At 39.4% G+C, this 23,043-nt stretch overlaps 1 protein-coding gene across 1 annotated transcript in view; it reads right to left on the reverse strand.

Annotated features, from left to right (window-relative positions):
* LOC121377023 (dynein regulatory complex protein 1-like) overlaps nucleotides 1-23,043 on the reverse strand; it is a 42,160-nt gene that overhangs the window by 675 nt on the left and 18,442 nt on the right. The window contains exons 10-19 of the mRNA XM_041504858.1: nucleotides 21,393-21,467; nucleotides 15,948-16,094; nucleotides 14,179-14,276; nucleotides 13,510-13,703; nucleotides 10,060-10,149; nucleotides 9,267-9,356; nucleotides 8,118-8,168; nucleotides 7,424-7,581; nucleotides 4,349-4,501; nucleotides 2,346-2,448 (exon numbers count right to left, since the gene is read on the reverse strand). Coding sequence (XP_041360792.1) covers nucleotides 2,346-2,448; nucleotides 4,349-4,501; nucleotides 7,424-7,581; nucleotides 8,118-8,168; nucleotides 9,267-9,356; nucleotides 10,060-10,149; nucleotides 13,510-13,703; nucleotides 14,179-14,276; nucleotides 15,948-16,094; nucleotides 21,393-21,467 — 1,159 coding nt within the window. The remainder of the gene's footprint in view (nucleotides 1-2,345; nucleotides 2,449-4,348; nucleotides 4,502-7,423; nucleotides 7,582-8,117; nucleotides 8,169-9,266; nucleotides 9,357-10,059; nucleotides 10,150-13,509; nucleotides 13,704-14,178; nucleotides 14,277-15,947; nucleotides 16,095-21,392; nucleotides 21,468-23,043) is intronic.

Below are 23,043 nucleotides of genomic sequence, written 5' to 3' on the forward strand. Positions count from 1 at the left end.
CTATCATAAATACGAAAATATACTTTTTGTGTGTTAGGACTAACTTGAAAGCTGCCAGATGAAAATAAAAATTAAGTTTGTTTGTCCTAACCTGACCTACCCATGAAAATCGACCTGTGCCAAAATTCTTTTTTTTACCTATTTTGGGGAAGATTTTTTATTAAAAAAATTTAAAACTAATTTCAATTTAGGCTTAAATCAGTATAATATTGATCTGTAGGGGATATTTGTCAAACATTTTAAAACCTTGATATAATTTAACCAAAATGTATTAATGTCGGTTTCGATTCATTGAAAATGAGAACTTCTGTAACATGCTATCCATGGTAACGAGAACACACAATTTTCCAATGAAGATGGCATGAGATCTTGTGCACTTCGGTGCATGTTCGTAATACATGGTGCATGCTCTTATGACAGACAAAATGGGTTTTAAACAAAATAAATCTAACGGTAAATGCACAGGTACCTTTGCGTGAGCCAGATGAGGCTATGTATTGGCATGCTCTGACAGTCACACTGTTAATATTAGCGTCCAATTTGTCTGACACTAGGTACAGTCGCTAGATCAATGTCATTGTGTTTGCTATTAACAGACCCGATTCAGTCTGAAAGAAGCTATATAAGTGTCCACGGAGAATCCGTAATCGGCTGACTTATTCAGATTGGCTCAAAATAGCAGTGGGAGAGATTTTCATGACATATTTTATTTTCATCAGTGTCATTAAATTACATCGGTATATAATATTCTAGCCATAAAAGTTCTTTTACATGCTTCAAAAACTGAATACCGTGAAGTCAGGAGTTTGAGAATTTCAGCAAACTTCCGTAAATTGTAAATATGTCGGTGGCGTGCTAACGTAGGTAGCATTTTCTAATGAAAGTAGATGGTGGTTGTGAAGGAAATAGCTGAACACATTGAACGATGGAAAAAAAGCTGGTTATAACATTACCATCAAGCAAATATGACGTACATCTAGGCCAGGGATTTCCCACTGCACAGTTTTCCAAAACATTGATATTATCAGCCAACACACGATTTTCTGATGAGCGATTACAGCTTTTGCACGAACAATCCGTCATTTATGTTGATATTGTTTTTGCATAACTGACAGACGAACAACAAAATTGTTTGTGACAAATTTTATGCACTGAATACAGGAAGCCACAGCTTTGAATACTACATCTCTAGCACTGAGCAATACTGTACTGCATTTTAACATCTAACATATTTAATTGATAATAATAATTGTTACTAAAATAATAAATTTATAACTTGTGACCAAGTCTGCCAAAAATAGGAAAATGCAGAATTAATAATGACAGCATGCAGAATTCCATTGTGGTACTTTTTCAGGCACCTATTTGCTAGAAACGTTATTAACATTAATATATTAGATCAAATGCAAAGCGAATTACTGTTAGTTATATATTTTATAATAAAGTTTGTTTTGTTTAACGACACCACTAGAGTATATTAATTTATTAATCACCTGCTATTGGATGTCAAACATTTGGTAATTCTAACATTGTCTTAGAGAGGAAACCTGCTACATTTTCCATTAGTAGCAAGGGATCTTTTGTATGTACCATCCCACAGACAGGATAGCACATCCCACGGCCTTTGATATACCAGTCATGGGCACTGGCTAGAAGGAGAAATAGCCCAATGGGCCCTGTAACAGGGATCGATCCTAGACTGACCTTGCATCAGTCAGGCGCTCTACCTCTATATTTTATGTGCCTGATACACATGTATCCTGTTGTAAGCTATTTATATCTGTGACCTTTTTGAGACATTGAATCTCCTCATTATTATACATTCAAGATTCCAGTTGTCATATTTAAGGATTGTCTATCATTTCTTTTACGTTCATCTGGGTATGAACAAAAAAATCATCTGCAAATAGTGTGAATCGGTGAAGCCTGTTCTCACACAAGTTTGTGACTGATTTGTTTCATTCATACCCACATGAACGTAAAAGAAATAACAGACAATACTTATAATTAAATTTAAAACATACTTACTAATAATAACATTAAAAGTTCATATTTTATTTTGATTGATTTTTTTTGTTCTAAACAATAACACTCAATAAGACAAATTACCAATATAAAATGACGTCATCAGATATGACACTTCCTGACAATGTAATTTTTACGTTCATCGAGAAATGAACAAACTCCCAAGTAAGAAGGGCAACCACAGTCGGTGCTGTGGTAAAATTCAAACATTGCTACCCATAAAGAAAACTGTCCTCATCTGTACCCTTTTTTACAGACAGGGTCACATATCATCTTGCCAAGTAATTACTGTAAAAACACAGTATAACCTCCACGCTCACCTTAGAGTTGACATACTGATGTAACAACATCCGCAGTTCAGCATTTTGTTGAGTCAGTGCGTCAGTTTCTGTTATTAACTTTGCTCGATTTGTCAACACCTCACTGAAAAACAAACACATATGCTGATGAACACTTAACATATAAAATGCTTCGTCTTAGTTTTCAAAAACAAAAAACAATGGGCCATCTTCAATCAATTTATACATTTTTAAAGTAATAATATGTGTTCCCTCGGTCATTTAGGAAATGTTACGGATAGGGTGCCTCACATCACTTTGATCAGGGCCACAATTAGCGAGGGCAGGAGGAGAAAAAAACGTCCTTTCATTGAAGAGCTCTTTCTTTGTCAAGTTAAAGAAGAAAAATAATTGTGCCCCAATTCTAAATTTACTGCCAACAACCCATTATTTTAAAATAAAAATAAAAATATATGGGCCACAACAGATTTTGAATGGAAATTACAGTGTCTCATGTACATTGTAGGTATAGTGTATCGTAATACATATTAGCTAGGGGCAGGATTTAGCAGAGCTGGTAGAGGACTGACTGGTCTGTTATGCCATTGGTCATAGGATCAATCACTCTCTGTGGTCTCAGGGTTTTTCCCTGTCCCAACCAGTGCTGCACGACTGGTATATCAAAGACCATGTACTGTCTCATCTATGAAAGAGTGAATGCATATAAAAGATGCCTTGCTGCTTTACTGGTAATAGGAATAGCCTATGTGGAGAAGCATATTTACCCTATCTGACCCTCTTTTTCTCGACAAACTATCGAAATAACCATTTGTTATACAATATAGCCACAAGTTAAACTGTGCCGAGGTGTCATAAATAAATAGTCCTAGGAAAGAAACACACTTTTGTTTTTAACTACATCTATTTGGTGTCTAACATGTGGTTATTTTGAATTTTGGTCAAGAGGCAGGCATCAAAATAAGCATAGTGTCTGGTAATCCATGTAGGTCTAGCTACAGATTACGATGAAATATGTCTGGTAACCTACATGCATGGGTTACGACACATTTATCAAATGTACATTTCCCATTATTAATACTATAAAATCCCATAGCAGACAGTGTTTTAGCTAGCAATGAATAGAAGGGTGCTGCACATTTCCCTCTGCTTCGTTTGTTGCCGCCCTGCCCTAATTCATTGCCATACAAAAATAATTCAATAAAATCTTGCTTTCCACTCAATGTGTGTACAGGATTGTCATGGGTCTGAATTTCCAACTAAGAATGTTTGACAATACATCGTGTGGTCACAGGTGTGAAAGTCCGACAACGTAGCATGTTTTTTTTTCTTTTGTTAATCACTATGACTGCAAATGAGCAGACAACCATTCTTCAAACGATTGATTGAGGAGTAATCCTCACTCTGTCACACGCAGAACCACAAATCAAATAAATACTTACGCAAACACCCAGTTGAAAGTAGACCATCAAGATAAACCTCAACATAACAACAAAAGTGAGGTTTTTCTTGATTACTAGTAAGTTTTGAAAGTAATTTCTAGATACATATTTTTAAGCATTCATCGTCTACAAAAGCTTGCTACTGAAAAATAATTATCGGATTTTGTTTTTAGGTGATCCAATATTTTATAATTACTTGTATTAAATAGGGCCTATGGCTTAATTGTGTCTATATTTAGTGCATTGATACAATAAAATTATCTACGGTTATGAATGTACTTTTTCATCAAAAATGCAAATTTAAGGATAATATTTCCGATGACTGAGAGGGAAAGAGAGGAAACCACCTGCCACCACACCGGCTACTTCTAATGATAAAGCAGCACGGGATCTGTTTCAAAGACAGAACACTACATACAATGACCTTTGATGTACCAGTCATGGAGCAATAGTTGGAAAGAGAAAGGCTGATCGACCCTGTGACCCAATATTGCACCTCAGACGAGCTGTCTATCACAGAGTTATTCTTCTACATTACATGTCTTATTGGTAACATAACACGAGAGTTGAAAAGCAGAACCATACTAGTATTTTTCAAGGCCAGCTGTCATGGCGTCCCACACACGTTCCTTCTTTTCCGACAGCACGCTGGCATACTTCTGCCAGTAGTCCGAGTCTTCCGAGTCATCGCGCTCTTCCAGGCGTGTGATTTTAAACTGAGATTTCCCTCCCTTCTCCCTGTAATAAATTAAATAAATATTTTAACATAAACACAATATAACAAGATTCTAATATTTTAAAACCAAGATTTCCCTCCATTCTCCCTGTAATATAATAAATACTAGTATTAAATATTTTTATAGAAATACAAATTAATAATAGATTCTGATATTTTAAACTGAGATTTACCTCCATTCTCACTGTAATAAAACAAACAACTGTAAACATAGAATGAAACAAGTAACGGTAAACACAGAATTTAATTATTAAATAGTGTTAGGTAGTCAACCTGAAAATGGTATTCGAATATTCGATGGAAATGACAGGTGAATATTTGAACATTTGAATACCAACTAAACAACATCTGACTCATCAAACTAACAAAGTTTTTATAGTAACAGACTCTGAATAACCCCCAAACAGCAAGTTATGACAGACAACAAATAAAAATCATAATTCAGTTGTGACTGGTAGCTAACCTAGCTATATATTTTGACTTCTCAACATTATAAATACTGAATTATAAATATCAAAATATGAAAAACCGTATGACCGAAAGAAATACGCGCCGGGAACTCATACAGAAAACACAGATCAGTTCACATGTTTTTGGGTTTGTTTTTTGTTTTTTTGTTGTTCTTTTTTAGCTAGAAACTTTAACATTCTGAAAGTGCTCAGCTCTAAATGATTTCGAGACGCGCTATAAACTGCCGACTGAACAGATTCAGTTGGATTTATTTTAAAATAAGTAACAAGAGGACAATGCAAATAGGCTACATAGTTAATTAACACACATGACAAGAACACACATCAACACAGGATATCTGTACTTAACAATGAACACCAGGTAATTAATCAAAATAGCTCAAATGTGCAACAGAAGTTTTATAATATCGGAAAAACCACTGTTGATTGAATTTATCACAGAGATTTGTTTTAATTCTTGTTTACAGGATTTCAAATCGACATATTCAATAGTGTAGCTGAACCCCATGTTTCAGAGTTTTATGAATTTCAGCCACCCGCATGACCTCATTACTATAATACTCTATTCTGAGACTCCAGACATACTTCATGTGCCTGGCATGCATAACCGATATTATGATTAAAAGAAAGCTTATTATTTGATTCATTTAGAGTCATCTGACCTATATAGTTTTATAAAATACTCAGATATTCAAACACTTGAAAATACTATTCAAATATTTCCAATACCAAATTAGTGAGCTAATATTTGAATATTAGGACTGAACACTATCATTAAACAATAGATTTTAAGATTTTAAACTCAGACTTGCTTCCCTTCTCCTTAAAATAAAATCAATATCACAGAAGACTTTATTAAACACACTATAGATTCCAATATTTTCAACTGTGAAAGGATGGCTAAGACCTTAGTGGCCTCACTCATCATCGTTGCTGAAAGAAACAAATGCTACTATAACAAACCTCTTGAAATGCAACCAGGTGTTGCAGCCCATATGGATGCCCTAAGTGGAAATCCTATGCTAGAATGCTAACTACAGATTTGATCACACACGTAAAACCAATAGAACTTTTAAAAATTAATTTAATGCCCTCATCTGTACTTCATCATAGGTGATATACTGCCTCACATGTACTCTGAAATTCAGTTTCAGTTCTGAGGTGTGCTATACGAATTTTGAAAACTCCCTGAAATTCTAACTATTCCGTTGTCCCCTTCATGTTCAAGTTATCGAAGTTTGACTTAATTTATCCACTAAGATTTTATATTGAGACTTGCCTCTCTTCTTTCTGTAACAAAACAAACTGCCCACAAACAAAAGAATTGATTAAACTAGGAACAGATTCAAAGATTTTATATTGAGACTTGCCTCTCTTCTTTCTGTAACAAAACAAACTGCCCACAAACAAAAGAATTGATTAAACTAGGAACAGATTCAAAGATTTTATATTGAGACTTGCCTCTCTTGACCATGTAGTAAAAGAACAGTTACTAAATCTGGAAGCATTTATGAAAACTAACAATAGATTATAAGATTCTGTTACTTGCAAATAGGCCTATGCAAAAGAATGGGAACAAATAATTTAGACAAACTGATATTCTAAACAAGAAAATGTATTTATTAAGGAGACTTTGTCACTAAAACAGATTGATAGTCAGAAACATGCTTCAGTGGCAGCAAACTTAGTCTTTTAACACACAGACAAATTAAAAATAATGAATTTTAGGAAATTAAAATAATGAATTTTTAGGAAATGTGTTTCTAATTTTCATTATTATTCATACTTACCAGTTGTAACCCAACTACAGGTCGTACTAAACCAAATAACTTCCGGCTGGGTCAAAGTGCGAGGTGCACCGAACTTTTGATAGAGAAGTGAACACCACAAGTCCTGTGATTGGTTATAAATGTGAGTGTGTTGGTTGTAAAAAATAATAGTTTCATCTGGGTAAAAAAAAATTGCAATTTTATTTCATCTAGTACCAATGTGTCAAGTAGCCTTGTGCTTGAAACATGTATGGGGTACCTGTAAAAAAAAGTACTCGAATTTTGTGCGAAACTAGGGTAGTCATAGACGCTACCCGTCATCTCAGAAACGAGCAGCTTGACCCCCACTTTTTTCTGATTCATTTTAAGTGTAAGGGGTGGTAGTATTTATATCCGTGGCGTTTATGTCGGTTGATACGTTGCAGGTAGGAGTTTTAGCCACATATGTTACTATTGTCGTCTATGGGATTTGATTTGGTAGTATACACCCTACAATGCTATATGTCCCCATACTGTGTGCTGTTATGCAGGAAAAAAAACTCAAGACCAAAAAATGGAGTTGTTTCTCCAAGCCCACCAGTCTAGCTTTGTATTCCAAGTACATTTTGAATGGTCATGTGTGCTAAGGTGAATACTATATTTAAAAGGTGCACAATCAAGAGAGCACAACACGTGAGGAACTCACTTGGACGGCTTCCTGTGGTCGAAGACAAACGCTCGCAGTGCTTTAAGGACCTCGTTGGGGTGAATGAGCTCCACTTTCTCCGGTTCCACTGCCTCCCCCTCCCCCTCCTCCTTGGTAGTCAGCTGCTGAACCTCTTCATCTAACTCGTCATAACCTTGCTAACAAACAACACGGGATTTGTTAACACAACACTACACAGATTACTGCATATTAATGCATAATTATATCTACCTAACATATACATATTGCTGAACAAACAACACAGGATTTGTTAACACAACACTACACAGATTACTGCATATTAATGCATAATTATATCTACCTAACATATACATATTGCTGAACAAACAACACAGGATTTGTTAACACAACACTACACAGATTACTGCATATACATGTACACAATATACTCGGTATATAATTATAGTTATCATATAATAGCTAGCATATCGAGCATAATCAAAATATGTGATATTTTTCAGATCACATACTTTCAGAAGTTTGCAAATTACATGTAAATTATTCAAGGTTACAGCACTACGTTTATTGACATTTAAACAAATGAGCATGCTTATGTTGCCATACTCAACCATGTAAGTGTGCAATACGGGATAGTCACTGAAAGTAGAACTGAGACATGACTGAACTGTGTGGAAGAACGAGACATTTTTTGAGAATGACAGAAGACTCTTACCTCTACAGGGGCCGACTGATCCTCATCTGGTTTCTCATTACCCTCATCTTTCTGAAACACATTCACAAAATCATCAATACCCATTACTCAACCACTAATAATGATAATTTAAATTACCATAAGTTTCAAACAACAATTGACAGAGCTCTCAAGTTGGAACTTCCACAAGTGAGATTTTGTCCGACATCATGAATCCGAATAAACCGGCGTGGGAAATAAGTGCGCTGGCAATAGGTCAAGGTTCGAGATTCTGACCAATAAACAATGTGGACACCTATTATATGATTTTAATGCCTTACGATGCTTCACCGGGCTTGTTTGTCGGTCGTCGAGATCGAATGAACAACAAAAAATATATATGTATAATTTATTTTTTTGCTATGTTTAAAATGTGTGAGAAAATCAGGTACCGGCGTGAGAGCGTGACACAACACTGAAATGCTTGAGTGTCACCCCGAATGCGTGCGACTTGGCAGCACTGAACTGATGTCTTATTGTGGTATTTGAGACACACTCTGAATGGAATATTTGAGTGTCACCCCGAATGCGTCAGACTTGGCAGCACTGAACTGATGTCTTATTGTGGTATTTGAGACACATTCTGAATGGAATATTTGCATACTGACACTTCAGTGCATTTTAAACTGTGTTTATTGGGTGTCTGACATTTGTTTACTTTGACACTTTGTCTAGAGTAAGAGAGAAAAATCACTAATAATGCCACATAGATAGCACCCTGGCCATATTTCCGTAATTTGTTAAACCCTGTGTTACCCTCCTAGCACATTAGGTAAAAAATTAATTACTTTTGCTCATACTTATATCCAGGTAATGTACAGTCCCACCTGTAAACAGACCCATTATGGACATGTTCCACTGTGTATTAAAATATTTATTCTGTTTTATAAGAGATATAAATCTAAATTTACAGCTGGTATGAATACAACAAGTCCATTAACGTTATGTTTTGGAGTAAAAAGATGTTTTAGCTACTACAAACATTAGAGTATACAAACACTGATATTTTAAACAAGAAAATAAATTTAATGTGTATTTGCTGGCATGAAGAAAAGGCTCCATAGGTTGAAAAACATTATACAGTGGCAGCAAACTCAGTAATATCCCTTTTAAAAACCCATTAAAGTTTACTTTTTCCTCTTCTGCGGCTTGCTTTTCCTTGAACCGCATGAAATATGTTGACAGAGTATGAATATCATCTTCAGTTTCAATCCCCAAAGCCTATAAATAAAAAGAAAAACATTTTGTGCATCAAGGATGAAAGCAATGATTGTTTCTCAAAAGGGTACATTTTTTAAACTATTACAATTTCACAAAACATTCTGATTCATTCATAATGGTTGCCTCATGACTAATAAAATAATGAAAATTTGTTGGGTCCGATAGGGGACATGTTTTGCTTTAGCAGCTCTCAGAAAGCTTGTTAAAATGTGTGTTACAAAATTAAATGCAAAAAATAAACTGCATATTAAATTCAAGAGGGGCGAGATGTAGCCCAGTGGTAAAGTGCTCGCTTGATGCGTGGTCGGTCGGGGATCAATCACCGTCAGTAGGCCCATTGCGCTCATTCTTGTTCCAGCCAGTGCACCATGACTGGTATATCAAAGACCGTGGTTTGTGCTATCCTGTCTGTGAGATGATGCATAAAAGATCCCTTGCTACTAATGGCAAAATGTAGCGGGTTTCCTCTCTAAGACTATATGTCAAAATTACCAAATTTTTGACATCCAATAGCTGATGATTAACAGAACAAAACAAAATTCAAGAGTTATGATTATTCAAATGCCCCAAAATCTTTTACAAAAAATATATTAAGTATTAAAAATTGAAGACAGCTTCGATCTGTAGCTTGTGTCATGATCCTAATGTGGTACACAAGAAAGATATTACTTACTGTCCGTTTAATTTCAGTTAAAATACTTACTGTAAATATGGCGTCAAGCTTCATCAGTGAACGTTCATCTTTTTCAAGTGGTTGAAGAAGTTTGTTCAGCTTTGACTCAACCAAGAATCCCTAAAAACAAGAGAAAAACAAAATAGAATAAATGTTATTAACATGTTGATAATATACAGATACATAATATGATTTCATAAGTGCACAGGGGAGGGGAGGGGAGGGGAGGGGAGGCGAGGGGAGGGGAGGCGAGGGGAGGGGAGGGGAGGGGGGTGGGCCAAGAGAATGGCATGTGGAGTGGAGGCAAATTAAGATGCATAATTTGTGCCTTCCCACTTTCAACCTCTAATATTTAATATTGGCTTGAATTCGATGCGAGTGCATCAAAACAAGTGGCAGCAGTGTTCGGCCGCATTCCATTAACATGAGCAGAAAGGTGCTTTTTAATACATGTATCTGCATTTTCACAAATGGTTTCATGTTGCTCAAGTGCACTTTTAAGCCGAAAGTAAATACTATGTTTTTATGATGTCACTGTGCTGGAAAACTCGCTTGCCGATATACTTTTTTTCAGAATGCTGAATTCCCACGCACAGAATCATTTATATGGAAAAGGTACAGTGTATATATGCAGTGTATTGATAAAGTCATATGCTAAATCACAATAATGGAAAGTGGGCCTTGGGCTGTGTTTACCACATCATCGATCCTCTGGAAACAGGCATGCACACCCTCCCATTTTTAATACATGGATAACCTACAGTTCTAAAACCAGGTTGACACAAGGTTGAACTGGACATGTATGGAGAGTTTGTAGGGCCTCCCATAGAACATGTTATGGATGCAAGATATGAGAGAAAACTTTAGATTTGAAAGGAAATTATCATACCACATCTGTGAACTTTGCAATCTGGTTAAGAAAAGGCAAGGAATATTTAGTTAACGTCACCTCTACACATTTTAAACTATGACTACTTGGTGTATAACATTTGGTTATTTCAACATTCAATCAAGACAAACAAAGAAAACCCCCATTTCCACCACATACACTATTCCTACCAATTAAGCAACAAGGAATCTTTTATATCCACTTTCCCGTGGACAAGACAACAGTACATACGATGGCCTTCGATGTACCAATCATGGGGCATTGGTTAGAACTGGAAAAAGGTCCATGGAGGGTGATTAATCGTGAAACACATTGCATACCTGGCAAGTGTTCTACCACTGACCTACATTCAGTCCGACCCAGCCTGGTCACAGAGCTGTAGATTGACACTGACAGCACTAGGAGAGAGTGGACAGAAGATTTACCGACCCAGTCTGGTTTCACAGCTGTAGATTGACACTGACAGCACTAGGAGAGAGTGGACAGAAGATTTACCGACCCATCCTGGTTACACAGCTGTAGATTGACACTGAGAGCACTAGGAGAGAGTGGACAGAAGATTTACCTACCCATCCTGGTTACAGAGCTGTAGATTGACACTGAGAGCACTAGGAGAGTGGACAGAAGATTTACCGACCCATCCTGGTTACAGAGCTCTAGATTGACACTGAGAGCACTAGTAGAGAGTGGGGGAGAAGATTTACCAACTCATCCTGGTTACAGAGCTGTAGATTGACACTGAGAGCACTAGGAAAGAGTGGACAGAAGATTTACCGACCCATCCTGGTTACAGAGCTGTAGATTGACACTGAGAGCACTAAGAGAGAGTGGACAGAAGATTTACCGACCCATCATGGTTACAGAGCTGTAGATTGACACTGAGAGCACTAGGAGAGAGTGGACAGAAGATTTACCGACCCATCATGGTTACAGAGCTGTAGATTGACACTGAGAGCACTAAGAGAGTGGGGAGGAGATTTACCGACCCATCCTGGTTACAGAGCTGTAGATTGACACTGAGAGCACTAGTAGAGAGTGGGGGAGAAGATTTACCAACTCATCCTGGTTACAGAGCTGTAGATTGACACTGAGAGCACTAAGAGAGAGTGGACAGAAGATTTACCGACCCATCCTGGTTACAGAGCTGTAGATTGACACTGAGAGCACTAGGAGAGAGTGGACAGAAGATTTACCGACCCATCCTGGTTACAGAGCTGTAGATTGACACTGAGAGCACTAGGAGAGAGTTGACAGAAGATTTACCGACCCATCCTGGTTACAGAGCTGTAGATTGACACTGAGAGCACTAGGAGAGAGTGGACAGAAGATTTACTGACCCATCCTGGTTACAGAGCTGTAGATTGACACTGAGAGCACTAGGAGAGAGTGGACAGAAGATTTACCGACCCATCCTGGTTACAGAGCTGTAGATTGACACTGAGAGCACTAGGAGAGAGTGGACAGAAGATTTACCGACCCATCCTGGTTACAGAGCTGTAGATTGACACTGAGAGCACTATTAGAGAGTGGGGAGAAGATTTACCACCCATCCTGGTTACACAGCTGTAGTTTGACACTGAGAGCACTAGGAAAGAGTGGGGGAGAAGATTTACCAACTCATCCTGGATACAGAGCTGTAGATTGACACTGAGAGCACTAAGAGAGTGGGGAGAAGATTTACTGACCCATCCTGGTTACACAGCTGTAGATTGACACTGAGAGCACTAGGAGAGAGTGGACAGAAGATTTACCGACCCATCCTGGTTACAGAGCTGTAGATTGACACTGAGAGCACTAGGAGAGAGTGGACAGAAGATTTACTGACCCATCCTGGTTACAGAGCTGTAGATTGACACTGAGAGCACTAGGAGAGAGTGGACAGAAGATTTACCGACCCATCCTGGTTACAGAGCTGTAGATTGACACTGAGAGCACTATTAGAGAGTGGGGGAGAAGATTTACCAACTCAGCCTGGTTACACAGCTGTAGTTTGACACTGAGAGCACTAGGAAAGAGTGGGGGAGAAGATTTACCAACTCATCCTGGATACAGAGCTGTAGATTGACACTGAGAGCACTAAGAGAGTGGGGAGAAGATTTACTGACCCATCCTGGTTACACAGCTGTAGATTGACACTGAGAGCACTAGGAGAGAGTGGGGAGAAGATTTACTGACCCATCCTGGTTACACAGCTGTAGATTGACACTGAGAGCACTAGGAGAGAGTGGACAGAAGATTTACCGACCAATCCTGGTTACACAGCTGTATATTGACACTGAGAGCACTAGGAGAGAGTGGACAGAAGATTTACCGACCAATCCTGGTTACAGAGCTGTAGTTTGACACTGAGAGCACTTGGAGAGAGTGGACAAGATTTACTGACCCATCCTGGTTACACAGCTGTAGATAGACATTGAGAGCACTAGGAGAGAGTGGACAGAAGATTTACCGACCAATCCTGGTTACACAGCTGTATATTGACACTGAGAGCACTAGGATAGAGTGGACAGAAGATTTATACCGACCCATCCTGGTTACACAGCTGTAGATTGACACTGAGAGCACTAGGACAGAGTGGACAGAAAACTTACCGACTCATCGCAGAGCAACTCGAGTATGAGCTTGATGGTCTGAGCGGAGATCTTGGAGAAGATGCCGGCTTTCTGGACTTCATCCTCACATTCCTTGTCAGTGTCCTTCTCCTCGTCCACTTCATCCACACCCTGGCTCCCGGCATCCTCCACTGGGTCATGGGCAGGCACCCCAGCTGGAGTAATGTCAGACTCTGCATAGGCAAATTACATACAAATAAACAGGGTTGCAAGTAGACTGGAATTTCATCAGTTATACTTGATTTGGACTAAGAGACCAATATTAGATTATACCATTAATTACTGTTACTGAAAAAAAGAAGAAAAATCAGTACAGGCAGTATAGGACTGATTGGAAGATTTCTGGCCATCCCATTGGCTGTTGGGATGTTTGGACCAGACTAATATCCCATGGGGAATATGTCTTTGTTTGAGGTCAGGCTAAGTAGAAAAGGACTAAGCATTTGAAAGAACAATTAATCTTGCAATACCAATGGTGCTGTAACTTCAAGTGATATACAAAACCATTCCAGACTACCAAAATAAAAACAAAAACCTCTTGGCATAGTTATTTGTCTGCCTGTATGTTCAGTTTATTATGGAGTTCACCTTTTATGTACTTTTGACTATGTACTGAAAGCTATGAATAACATTATTTACATATCTTACCTCCCATTGACATCACTTCCTGTGCAATCTGACTGGCAGATAAACCACGTGCCTTTCCTTCATCTTTCATTAATGGACCTATATTTTCTAAAAATGTCCTGGAAAAAAAGAAAAGAAAATTAACAATGCTACTTTCAAGTGACAAGTTTCTGTCATAAACATATGTGGTGTTTGTTAACAAGTATAGGCCTACAGATGAGGATGCAGATCAAAGTGGTTTTGGTATACATACACATCAACACACCAACCATGGTGTTTCATTACATTGTATCTTATAAGTATGTTATTGTTCATATCTTCATATTTTCAGTTATACTGTCAGAAAAAAGTTAAAGTCAAAGTTTGTTTTGTTTAACAACACCACTAGAATACACTGATTTATTAATCTTCAGCTACTGGATATCAAACATTTGGTAATGTTGACATATATAGTCTCAAGAGAGGAAACCCACTACATTTTTCTATAAGCACCATCCCATAGACAGGACAGCACATACCACAGCCTTTGATATAACAGTCGTGGTGTACTGGCTGGAACAAGAAATAGCCCAATGGGCCCACTGACAGGAATCTATCATAGACCGACCATGTATCAAGTGAGCCCTTTACCACTGGGCTATGTCCCGCAGAAAGTGTCAGAGTATGAGACAAAAAACACAAACCAGAAACAAATAAAAACACAAACCAGAAACAAATAAAAACACAAACCAGAAACAAATAATAAAAACAACAAACAAAAGTTAAGAAAAGTTGTTACATTGTGTTACTGTTCAGGTACAATAATTTAAGTATCATTACCAGATGTTTGTTTCTGAGGGGTGTGATTTCACCCCGTCAATTTAATCTGAGGTGTAAAAAATACTGCATAATATTATTTACTCTGAAGAAACCACACATCTAATTTTCTCCACTTCACTATTTTAATTCACTATAATCATTAATTAGTGATAAAACAATTTCCTTACACATTATAAATTATAAATTTATTCATCACTCAATTCACTTAAACATGTTCTGACATGTGATTTCTCCTTTATTATTTTGAGAAGTGTGATTTTCCACTTGACATTCTGAAAGTGTGATTTTCCACTTGACATTCTGAAAGTGTGATTTTCTACTTGGCATTCTGAAAGTGTGATTTTTTACTTGGCATTCTGAAAGTGTGATTTCTTGAGAAGTGTGATTTTCCACTTGGCATTCTAAAAGTGTGATTTTCCACTTGGCATTCTGAAAGTGTGATTTGCCACTTGGCATTCTGAAAGTGTGATTTGCCACTTGGCATTCTGAAAGTGTGATTTTCAACTTGGCATTCTGAAAGTGTGATTTTTCACTTGGCATTCTGAAAGTGTGATTTTCAACTTGGCATTCTGAAAGTGTGATTTGCCACTTGGCATTCTGAGAGTGTGATTTTCAACTTGGCATTCTGAAAGTGTGATTTTCTACTTGGCATTCTGAAAGTGTGATTTTCAACTTGGCATTCTGAAAGTGTGATTTTTCACTTGGCATTCTGAAAGTGTGATTTTCAACTTGGCATTCTGAAAGTGTGATTTTCAACTTGGCATTCTGAAAGTGTGATTTTCCACTTGGCATTCTGAAAGTGTGATTTTCTACTTGGCATTCTGAAAGTGTGATTTTCCACTTGGCATTCTGAAAGTGTGATTTTAAAGTGTGATTTTCTACTTGGCATTCTGAAAGTGTGATTTTCCACTTGGCATTCTGAAAGTGTGATTTTGCCCTCCCGTAGGCTGTTTGAAGTGTGCACTACTCACAGGTCTGGACTTTCCCACTCGATGCCCAGCTGCTGCCCGTGTATGATGCGGTCAGCACTGAGTATCTCGGAGACGAGCGCCTTGCATTCATCCTCATTCATAATCCACACGTCACTGAACTTCTTCGCATCCGTGTTCATGAAGTGTCTGCAAGAGGGAAAACAACACAGTCATCTTATAAGTTAGTAATACATGCATGAATTTGTTTCACAATATATTCCATGGTTATAAGAGTGAAAACAAATGCAATAATTTTCATCTCAAAAGATACCATACGCATCATCTTTCTCAAAAACATTCCAGGTTTACAAGATTAAAAACAAATATAATAATTTTCCTCATAACAGGACCCACAGCTAAAGCAGAAAAACAAAAAAAGCAATAATAATATATACAATAAATATTCCTACAGGAAGTATCCTTTCTAAATGGTAAATAAACATAATCACTCTGAAATAAGAGTGATTATAGTTATTTACCTTTTTCAATTTAATGCAATAATTTTCCTCAAAACAGATCCCAGACTTAATCAGCAAAAATAAATACGAATATTCTTCTTACTATCATTTTAGTTCAATTTATTGCTGTTTATATCCAATCAACCCCTGCAATTGCCCAAGGCAATCGGCAATGCCGTGAAATTTACTGTGGAGTTTTTCATTCTCCACGGCACTTTTTTTTTGCTGTGGACTATATTAGATTTTTTTTTTTACACTACTTGTTTCTTGCCGGAGACATTTTCTTAATTGCAGGGGTTGCCAATCATGTTTCAAGCATGCAGTCCTGAACACATACCTCAGTTATTTGGCTGTCTGTCCAGGGCACACACCTCAGCTATCTGGCTGTCTGTCCAGGGAACACACCTCAGCTATCTGGGTGTCTGTCCAGGGCACACACCTCAGCTATCTGGACTGTCTGTCCAGGGCACACACCTCAGCTATCTGGGCTGTCTGTCCAGGGAACACACCTCAGTTATCTGGATGTCTGTCCAGGGAACACACCTCAGTTATCTGGACTGTCTGTCCAGGGTACACACCTGTTATCTGGGATGTCTGTCCTGAACACACACCTCAGTTATTTGGGTGTCTGTCCAGGGAACACACACCTAAGCTATCTGGGCTGTCTGTCCTGAACACACACCTAATCTATCTGGGCTGTCTGTTCTGAACACACACCTAAGCTATTTGGGCTGTCTGTCCTGAACACACACCTAAGCTATTTGGGCTGTCTGTCATGAACACACACCTCAGCTATCTGGGTGTCTGTCCTGGGCACACACCTCAGTTATCTGGGCTGTCTGTCCTGGGCACACACCTCAGTTATCTGGGCTGTCTGTCCTGAACACACACCTTAGTTAGTGGCTGTCTGTCCTGAACATACACCTCAGTTATCTGGCTGTCTCTCCAGGGCACACACCTCAGTTATCTGGGTGTCTGTCCAGGGAACACACACCTAAGCTATCTGGGCTGTCTGACCTGAACACACACCTCAGTTATCTGGGTGTCTGTCCTCAACACACACCTCAGTTTTCTGGGTGTCTGTCCAGGGCACACACCTAGGTTATCTGGGTGTCTGTCCAGGGAACACACATCTCAATTATCTGGGCTGTCTGACCTGAACACACACCTCAGTTATCTGGGTGTCTGTCCAGGGAACACACACCTAAGCTATCTGGGCTGTCTGTCCTGGGAACACACACCTCAGTTATCTGGGCTGTCTGTCCTGAACAGACACCTCAGTTATCTGGGTGTCTGTCCAGGAAACACACACCTCAGCTATCTGGGCTGTCTGTCCTGAACACAAACCTCAGCTATTTGGGCTGTCGGTCCTGAACACACACCTCAGCTATTTGGACTGTCTGTCCAGGGCACACACCTCAGTTATCTGGGCTGTCTGACCTGAACACACACCTCAGTTATCTGGGTGTCTGTCCAGGGAACAGACACCTAAGCTATCTGGGCTGTCTGTCCTGGGAACACACACCTCAGTTATCTGGGTTGTCTGTCCTGAACACACACCTCAGTTATCTGGGTGTCTGTCCTGAACACACACCTCAGTTATCTGGGTGTCTTACAAGGGAACAAACACCTAAGCTATCTGGGCTGTCTGTCCTGAATACACACCTCAGCTATCTGGACTGTCTGTCCAGGGCACACACCTCAGTTATCTGGGCTGTCTGACCTGAACACACACCTCAGTTATGTGGGTGTCTGTCCAGGGAACACACACCTAAGCTATCTGGGCTGTCTGTCCTGGGAACACACACACCTCAGTTATCTGGGTTGTGTGTCCTGAACACACACCTCAGTTATCTGGGTGTCTGTCCTGAACACACACCTCAGTTATCTGGGTGTCTTACAGGGGAACACACACCTAAGCTATCTGGGCTGTCTGTGCTGAACACACACCTCAGCTATCTGGACTGTCTGTCCAGGGCACACACCTCAGTTATCTGGGCTGTCTGACCTCAACACACACCTCAGGTATCTGGGTGTCTGTCCTGAACACACACCTCAGTTATCTGGGTGTCTTACAAGGGAACACACACCTAAGCTATCTGGGCTGTCTGTGCTGAACACACACCTCAGCTATCTGGACTGTCTGTCCAGGGCACACACCTCAGTTATCTGGGCTGTCTTACCTCAACACACACCTCAGTTATCTGGGTGTCTGTCCAGGGAACACACACCTAAGCTATCTGGGATGTCTGTCCTGGGAACACACACCTCAGCTACCTGGACTGTCTGTCCTGGGCACATACCTCAGCTATTGGGGTTGTCTGTCCAGGGCACACACCTCAGCTATCTGAGGTGTGTGCCCTGGGCAGAGGTCAATGGTTAGTAGTTAATACTTATTGAGTAAGATGTCAGTGTAGTGGTCTTACACCTGAATCTGGGTTGGAGCTGGTACTGGGATGTGAAGCCAGAACCCACCAGTCTTAAGGCTCATAGCATAACCACTATATGTATGTCACCAAAGTAAAAAATACAATTTTTTTAAAAGTGAAAACAAGTTAAAGTTTGTTTTGTTTAACGACACCACTAGAGCATATTGATTAATTAATCATCAGCTATTGGATGTCAAATATTTGGTAACTCTGAGTCGTAGTCATCAGAGGAAACCCGCTACATTTTTCCTAATGCAGCAAGGGATCTTTTATATGCACCATCCCACAGACAGGATAGCAATGACCACGGCCTTAGATATATCAGTAGTGGTGCACTGGCTGGAACAAGACATAGACCAATGGGGATCAATCCCAATCCAACAGCACACCAAGCAAGCACTTTACCACTGGGCTACATCCCACCCAAACAAACACAAATGCAATTAATTCCCCCCCAACAGTGGCCAGGCTTACTATGAGTGATACAGACTCACACCACAGATATCCAATCTAGACTGTAGCACAATACACACGCACTGCACAATTAATTCCCCCCCAACAGTGCCCAGGCTTACTATGAGTGATACAGACTCACACCACAGATATCCAATCTAGACTGTAGCACAATACACACGCACTGCACAATTAATTCCCCCCCAACAGTGACCAGGCTTACTATGAGTGATACAGACTCACACCACAGATATTCAATCTAGACTGTAGCACAATACACATGCACTGCACAATTAATTCCCCCCCAACAGTGCCCAGGCTTACTATGAGTGATACAGACTCACACCACAGATATCCAATCTAGACTGTAGCACAATACACACGCACTGCACAATTAATTCCCCCCCAACAGTGCCCAGTCTTACTATGAGTGATACAGACTCACACCACAGATATCCAATCTAGACTGTAGCACAATACACACGCACTGCACAATTAATTCCCCCCCAACAGTGGCCAGGCTTATCATGAGTGATACAGACTCACACCACAGATATCCAATCTAGACTGTAGCACAATACACACACACTGCACAATTAATTCCCCCCCAACAGTGGCCAGGCTTATCATGAGTGATACAGACTCACACCACAGATATCCAATCTAGACTGTAGCACAATACACATGCACTGCACAATTAATTCCCCCCCAACAGTGGCCAGGCTTACTATGAGTGATACAGACTCGACCACAGATATCCAATCTAGACTGTAGCACAATACACACGCACTGCACAATTAATTCCCCCCCCCCCCCCCCCCAACAGTGCCCAGGCTTACTATGAGTGATACAGACTCAGACCACAGATATCCAATCTAGACTGTAGCACAATACACACGCACTGCACAATTAATTCCCCCCCAACAGTGCCCAGGCTTACTATGAGTGATACAGACTCACACCACAGATATCCAATCTAGACTGTAGCACAATACACACGCACTGCACAATTAATTCCCCCCCCAACAGTGGCCAGGCTTACTATGAGTGATACAGACTCAGACCACAGATATCCAATCTAGACTGTAGCACAATACACACGCACTGCACAATTATTTCCCCCCCAACAGTGCCCAGGCTTACTATGAGTGATACAGACTCAGACCACAGATATCCAATCTAGACTGTAGCACAATACACACACACTGCACAATTAATTCCCCCCCCCCCAACAGTGCCCAGGCTTACTATGAGTGATACAGACTCAGACCACAGATATCCAATCTAGACTGTAGCACAATACACACACACTGCACAATTAATTCCCCCCCCCCAACAGTGCCCAGGCTTACTATGAGTGATACAGACTCAGACCACAGATATCCAATCTAGACTGTAGCACAATACACACGCACTGCACAATTAATTCCCCCCCCAACAGTGCCCAGGCTTAAATACTATGAGTGATACAGACTCAGACCACAGATATCCATTCTAGACTGTAGCACAATACACACGCACTGCACAATTAATTCCCCCCCAACAGTGCCCAGGCTAAAATACTATGAGTGATACAGACTCAGACCACAGATATCCAATCTAGACTGTAGCACAATACACACGCACTGCACAATTAGTATTTCTCATATATTTCTGATATATGTATTCATCAGTGGCTATTCATATTCACCAGTGGCTATTCATATTCATCACTAGCTATCCATGTATCTTTGTCTTGTCTTTACTATATCAAAATCTATACAATTCAATGTGTGGTTCAAATCCAAGGTTGTGTTTTCAACAACAAAAAAATCCAACTGAATATAAAGGATTTGTTCTCCATATCTACCAAAACTATCAAAGCAGGGTTCACCTTGTCCACTGCAAAATTAGACTTGATAATGTTCATACAAAGTGTCTACAACATTCAGTCTCTGGCTAGGTTTCCTTACATTAACCACATTTCATTAATTTCCAAGGAAATATTAAAATATTTCCTGTTTGAGCACTGCAAAACTTTAATGTTCTGAATATCAGATCAATCAATTTTTTTCTTCACCAATTACATGTACATGTATGTCAGGAAAAAAACAAAAACAACAAACTTTGATTTCCTCTGAAGATCATGGAACTGTTCTGTTATACGTTTGTAGTCTTCTGTCAGTTGAGTATTTTCATCTCTGCAAATTAGAAAATTCAAGCAAAATATGAAAAATGAGCACAACAAACACTTAAGGTTTTTTTTAAACAACAACAATTCAATTAAAAAACACACAACTACTTTTTATAAAAGATAGCTCATTGCACGGTCATTCTTTAAACTGAAAAGATTAATGTTTATTTAAAAGACACCTCAATAAACTACATAATCAGTGAGCATTTTAATATGAATGGGAAAATACCACACTTTAATCTACAAAATGTGACAAGAAACCTGTTTCACTAAGGATATTTGTTTAATATTAGTTTTACCTACAACTAGAAGAGAACATCAGCACTTCTGATAGACAAGTTATGGAACACTGGTTGGAACACTTGACTCATCTACCCACTATATCTTAGATATAAACTGGTTGGAACAAGTCCACAGAGACACTTGACTCATTGACCCACTATATCTCAGATATAAACTGGTTGGAACAAGTCCACGGAGACACTTGACTCATCGACACACTATATCTCAGATATAAACTGGTTGGAACAAGTCCACGGAGACACTTGACTCACCGACACACTATATCTCAGATATAAACTGGTTGGAACACTGGACTCATCAACCCACTATATCTCAGATATAAACTGGTTGGAACAAGTCCACGGAGACACTTGACTCATCGACACACTATATCTCAGATATAAACTGGTTGGAACAAGTCCACGGAGACACTTGACTCATCGACCCACTATATCTCAGATATAAACTGGTTGGAACACTTGACTCATCGTCCCACTATATCTCAGACACAAACTGGTTGGAACAAGTCCACGGAGACACTTGACTCAACGACACACTATATCTCAGATATAAACTGGTTGGAACAAGTCCACCGAGACACTTGACTCATCGTCCCACTATATCTTAGATATAAACTGGTTGGAACAAGTCCACGGAGACACTTGACTCATTGACCCACTATATCTCAGATATAAACTGGTTGGAACACTTGACTCAACGACACACTATATCTCAGACACAAACTGGTTGGAACAAGTCCACCGAGACACTTGACCCACTATATCTCAGATATAAACTGGTTGGAACAAGTCCACGGAGACACTTGACTCATCGTCCCACTATATCTCAGATATAAACTGGTTGGAACAAGTCCACCGAGACACTTGACTCAATGACACACTATATCTCAGATATAAACTGGTTGAAACAAGTCCACGGAGACACTTGACTCATCGTCCCACTATATCTCAGATATAAACTGGTTGGAACAAGTCCACCGAGACACTTGACTCATTGACCCACTATATCTCAGATATAAACTGGTTGGAACAAGTCCACCGAGACACTTGACTCATTGACCCACTATATCTCAGATATAAAATGGTTGGAACAAGTCCACCGAGACACTTGACTCATCGTCCCACTATATCTCAGATATAAACTGGTTGGAACAAGTCCACCGAGACACTTGACTCAATGACACACTATATCTCAGATATAAACTGGTTGAAACAAGTCCACCGAGACACTTGACTCATCGTCCCACTATATCTCAGATATAAACTGGTTGGAACAAGTCC

The sequence above is a fragment of the Gigantopelta aegis genome, chromosome 7 (genome assembly GCF_016097555.1).
Source record: "Gigantopelta aegis isolate Gae_Host chromosome 7, Gae_host_genome, whole genome shotgun sequence".
Taxonomy (NCBI): domain Eukaryota; kingdom Metazoa; phylum Mollusca; class Gastropoda; order Neomphalida; family Peltospiridae; genus Gigantopelta; species Gigantopelta aegis.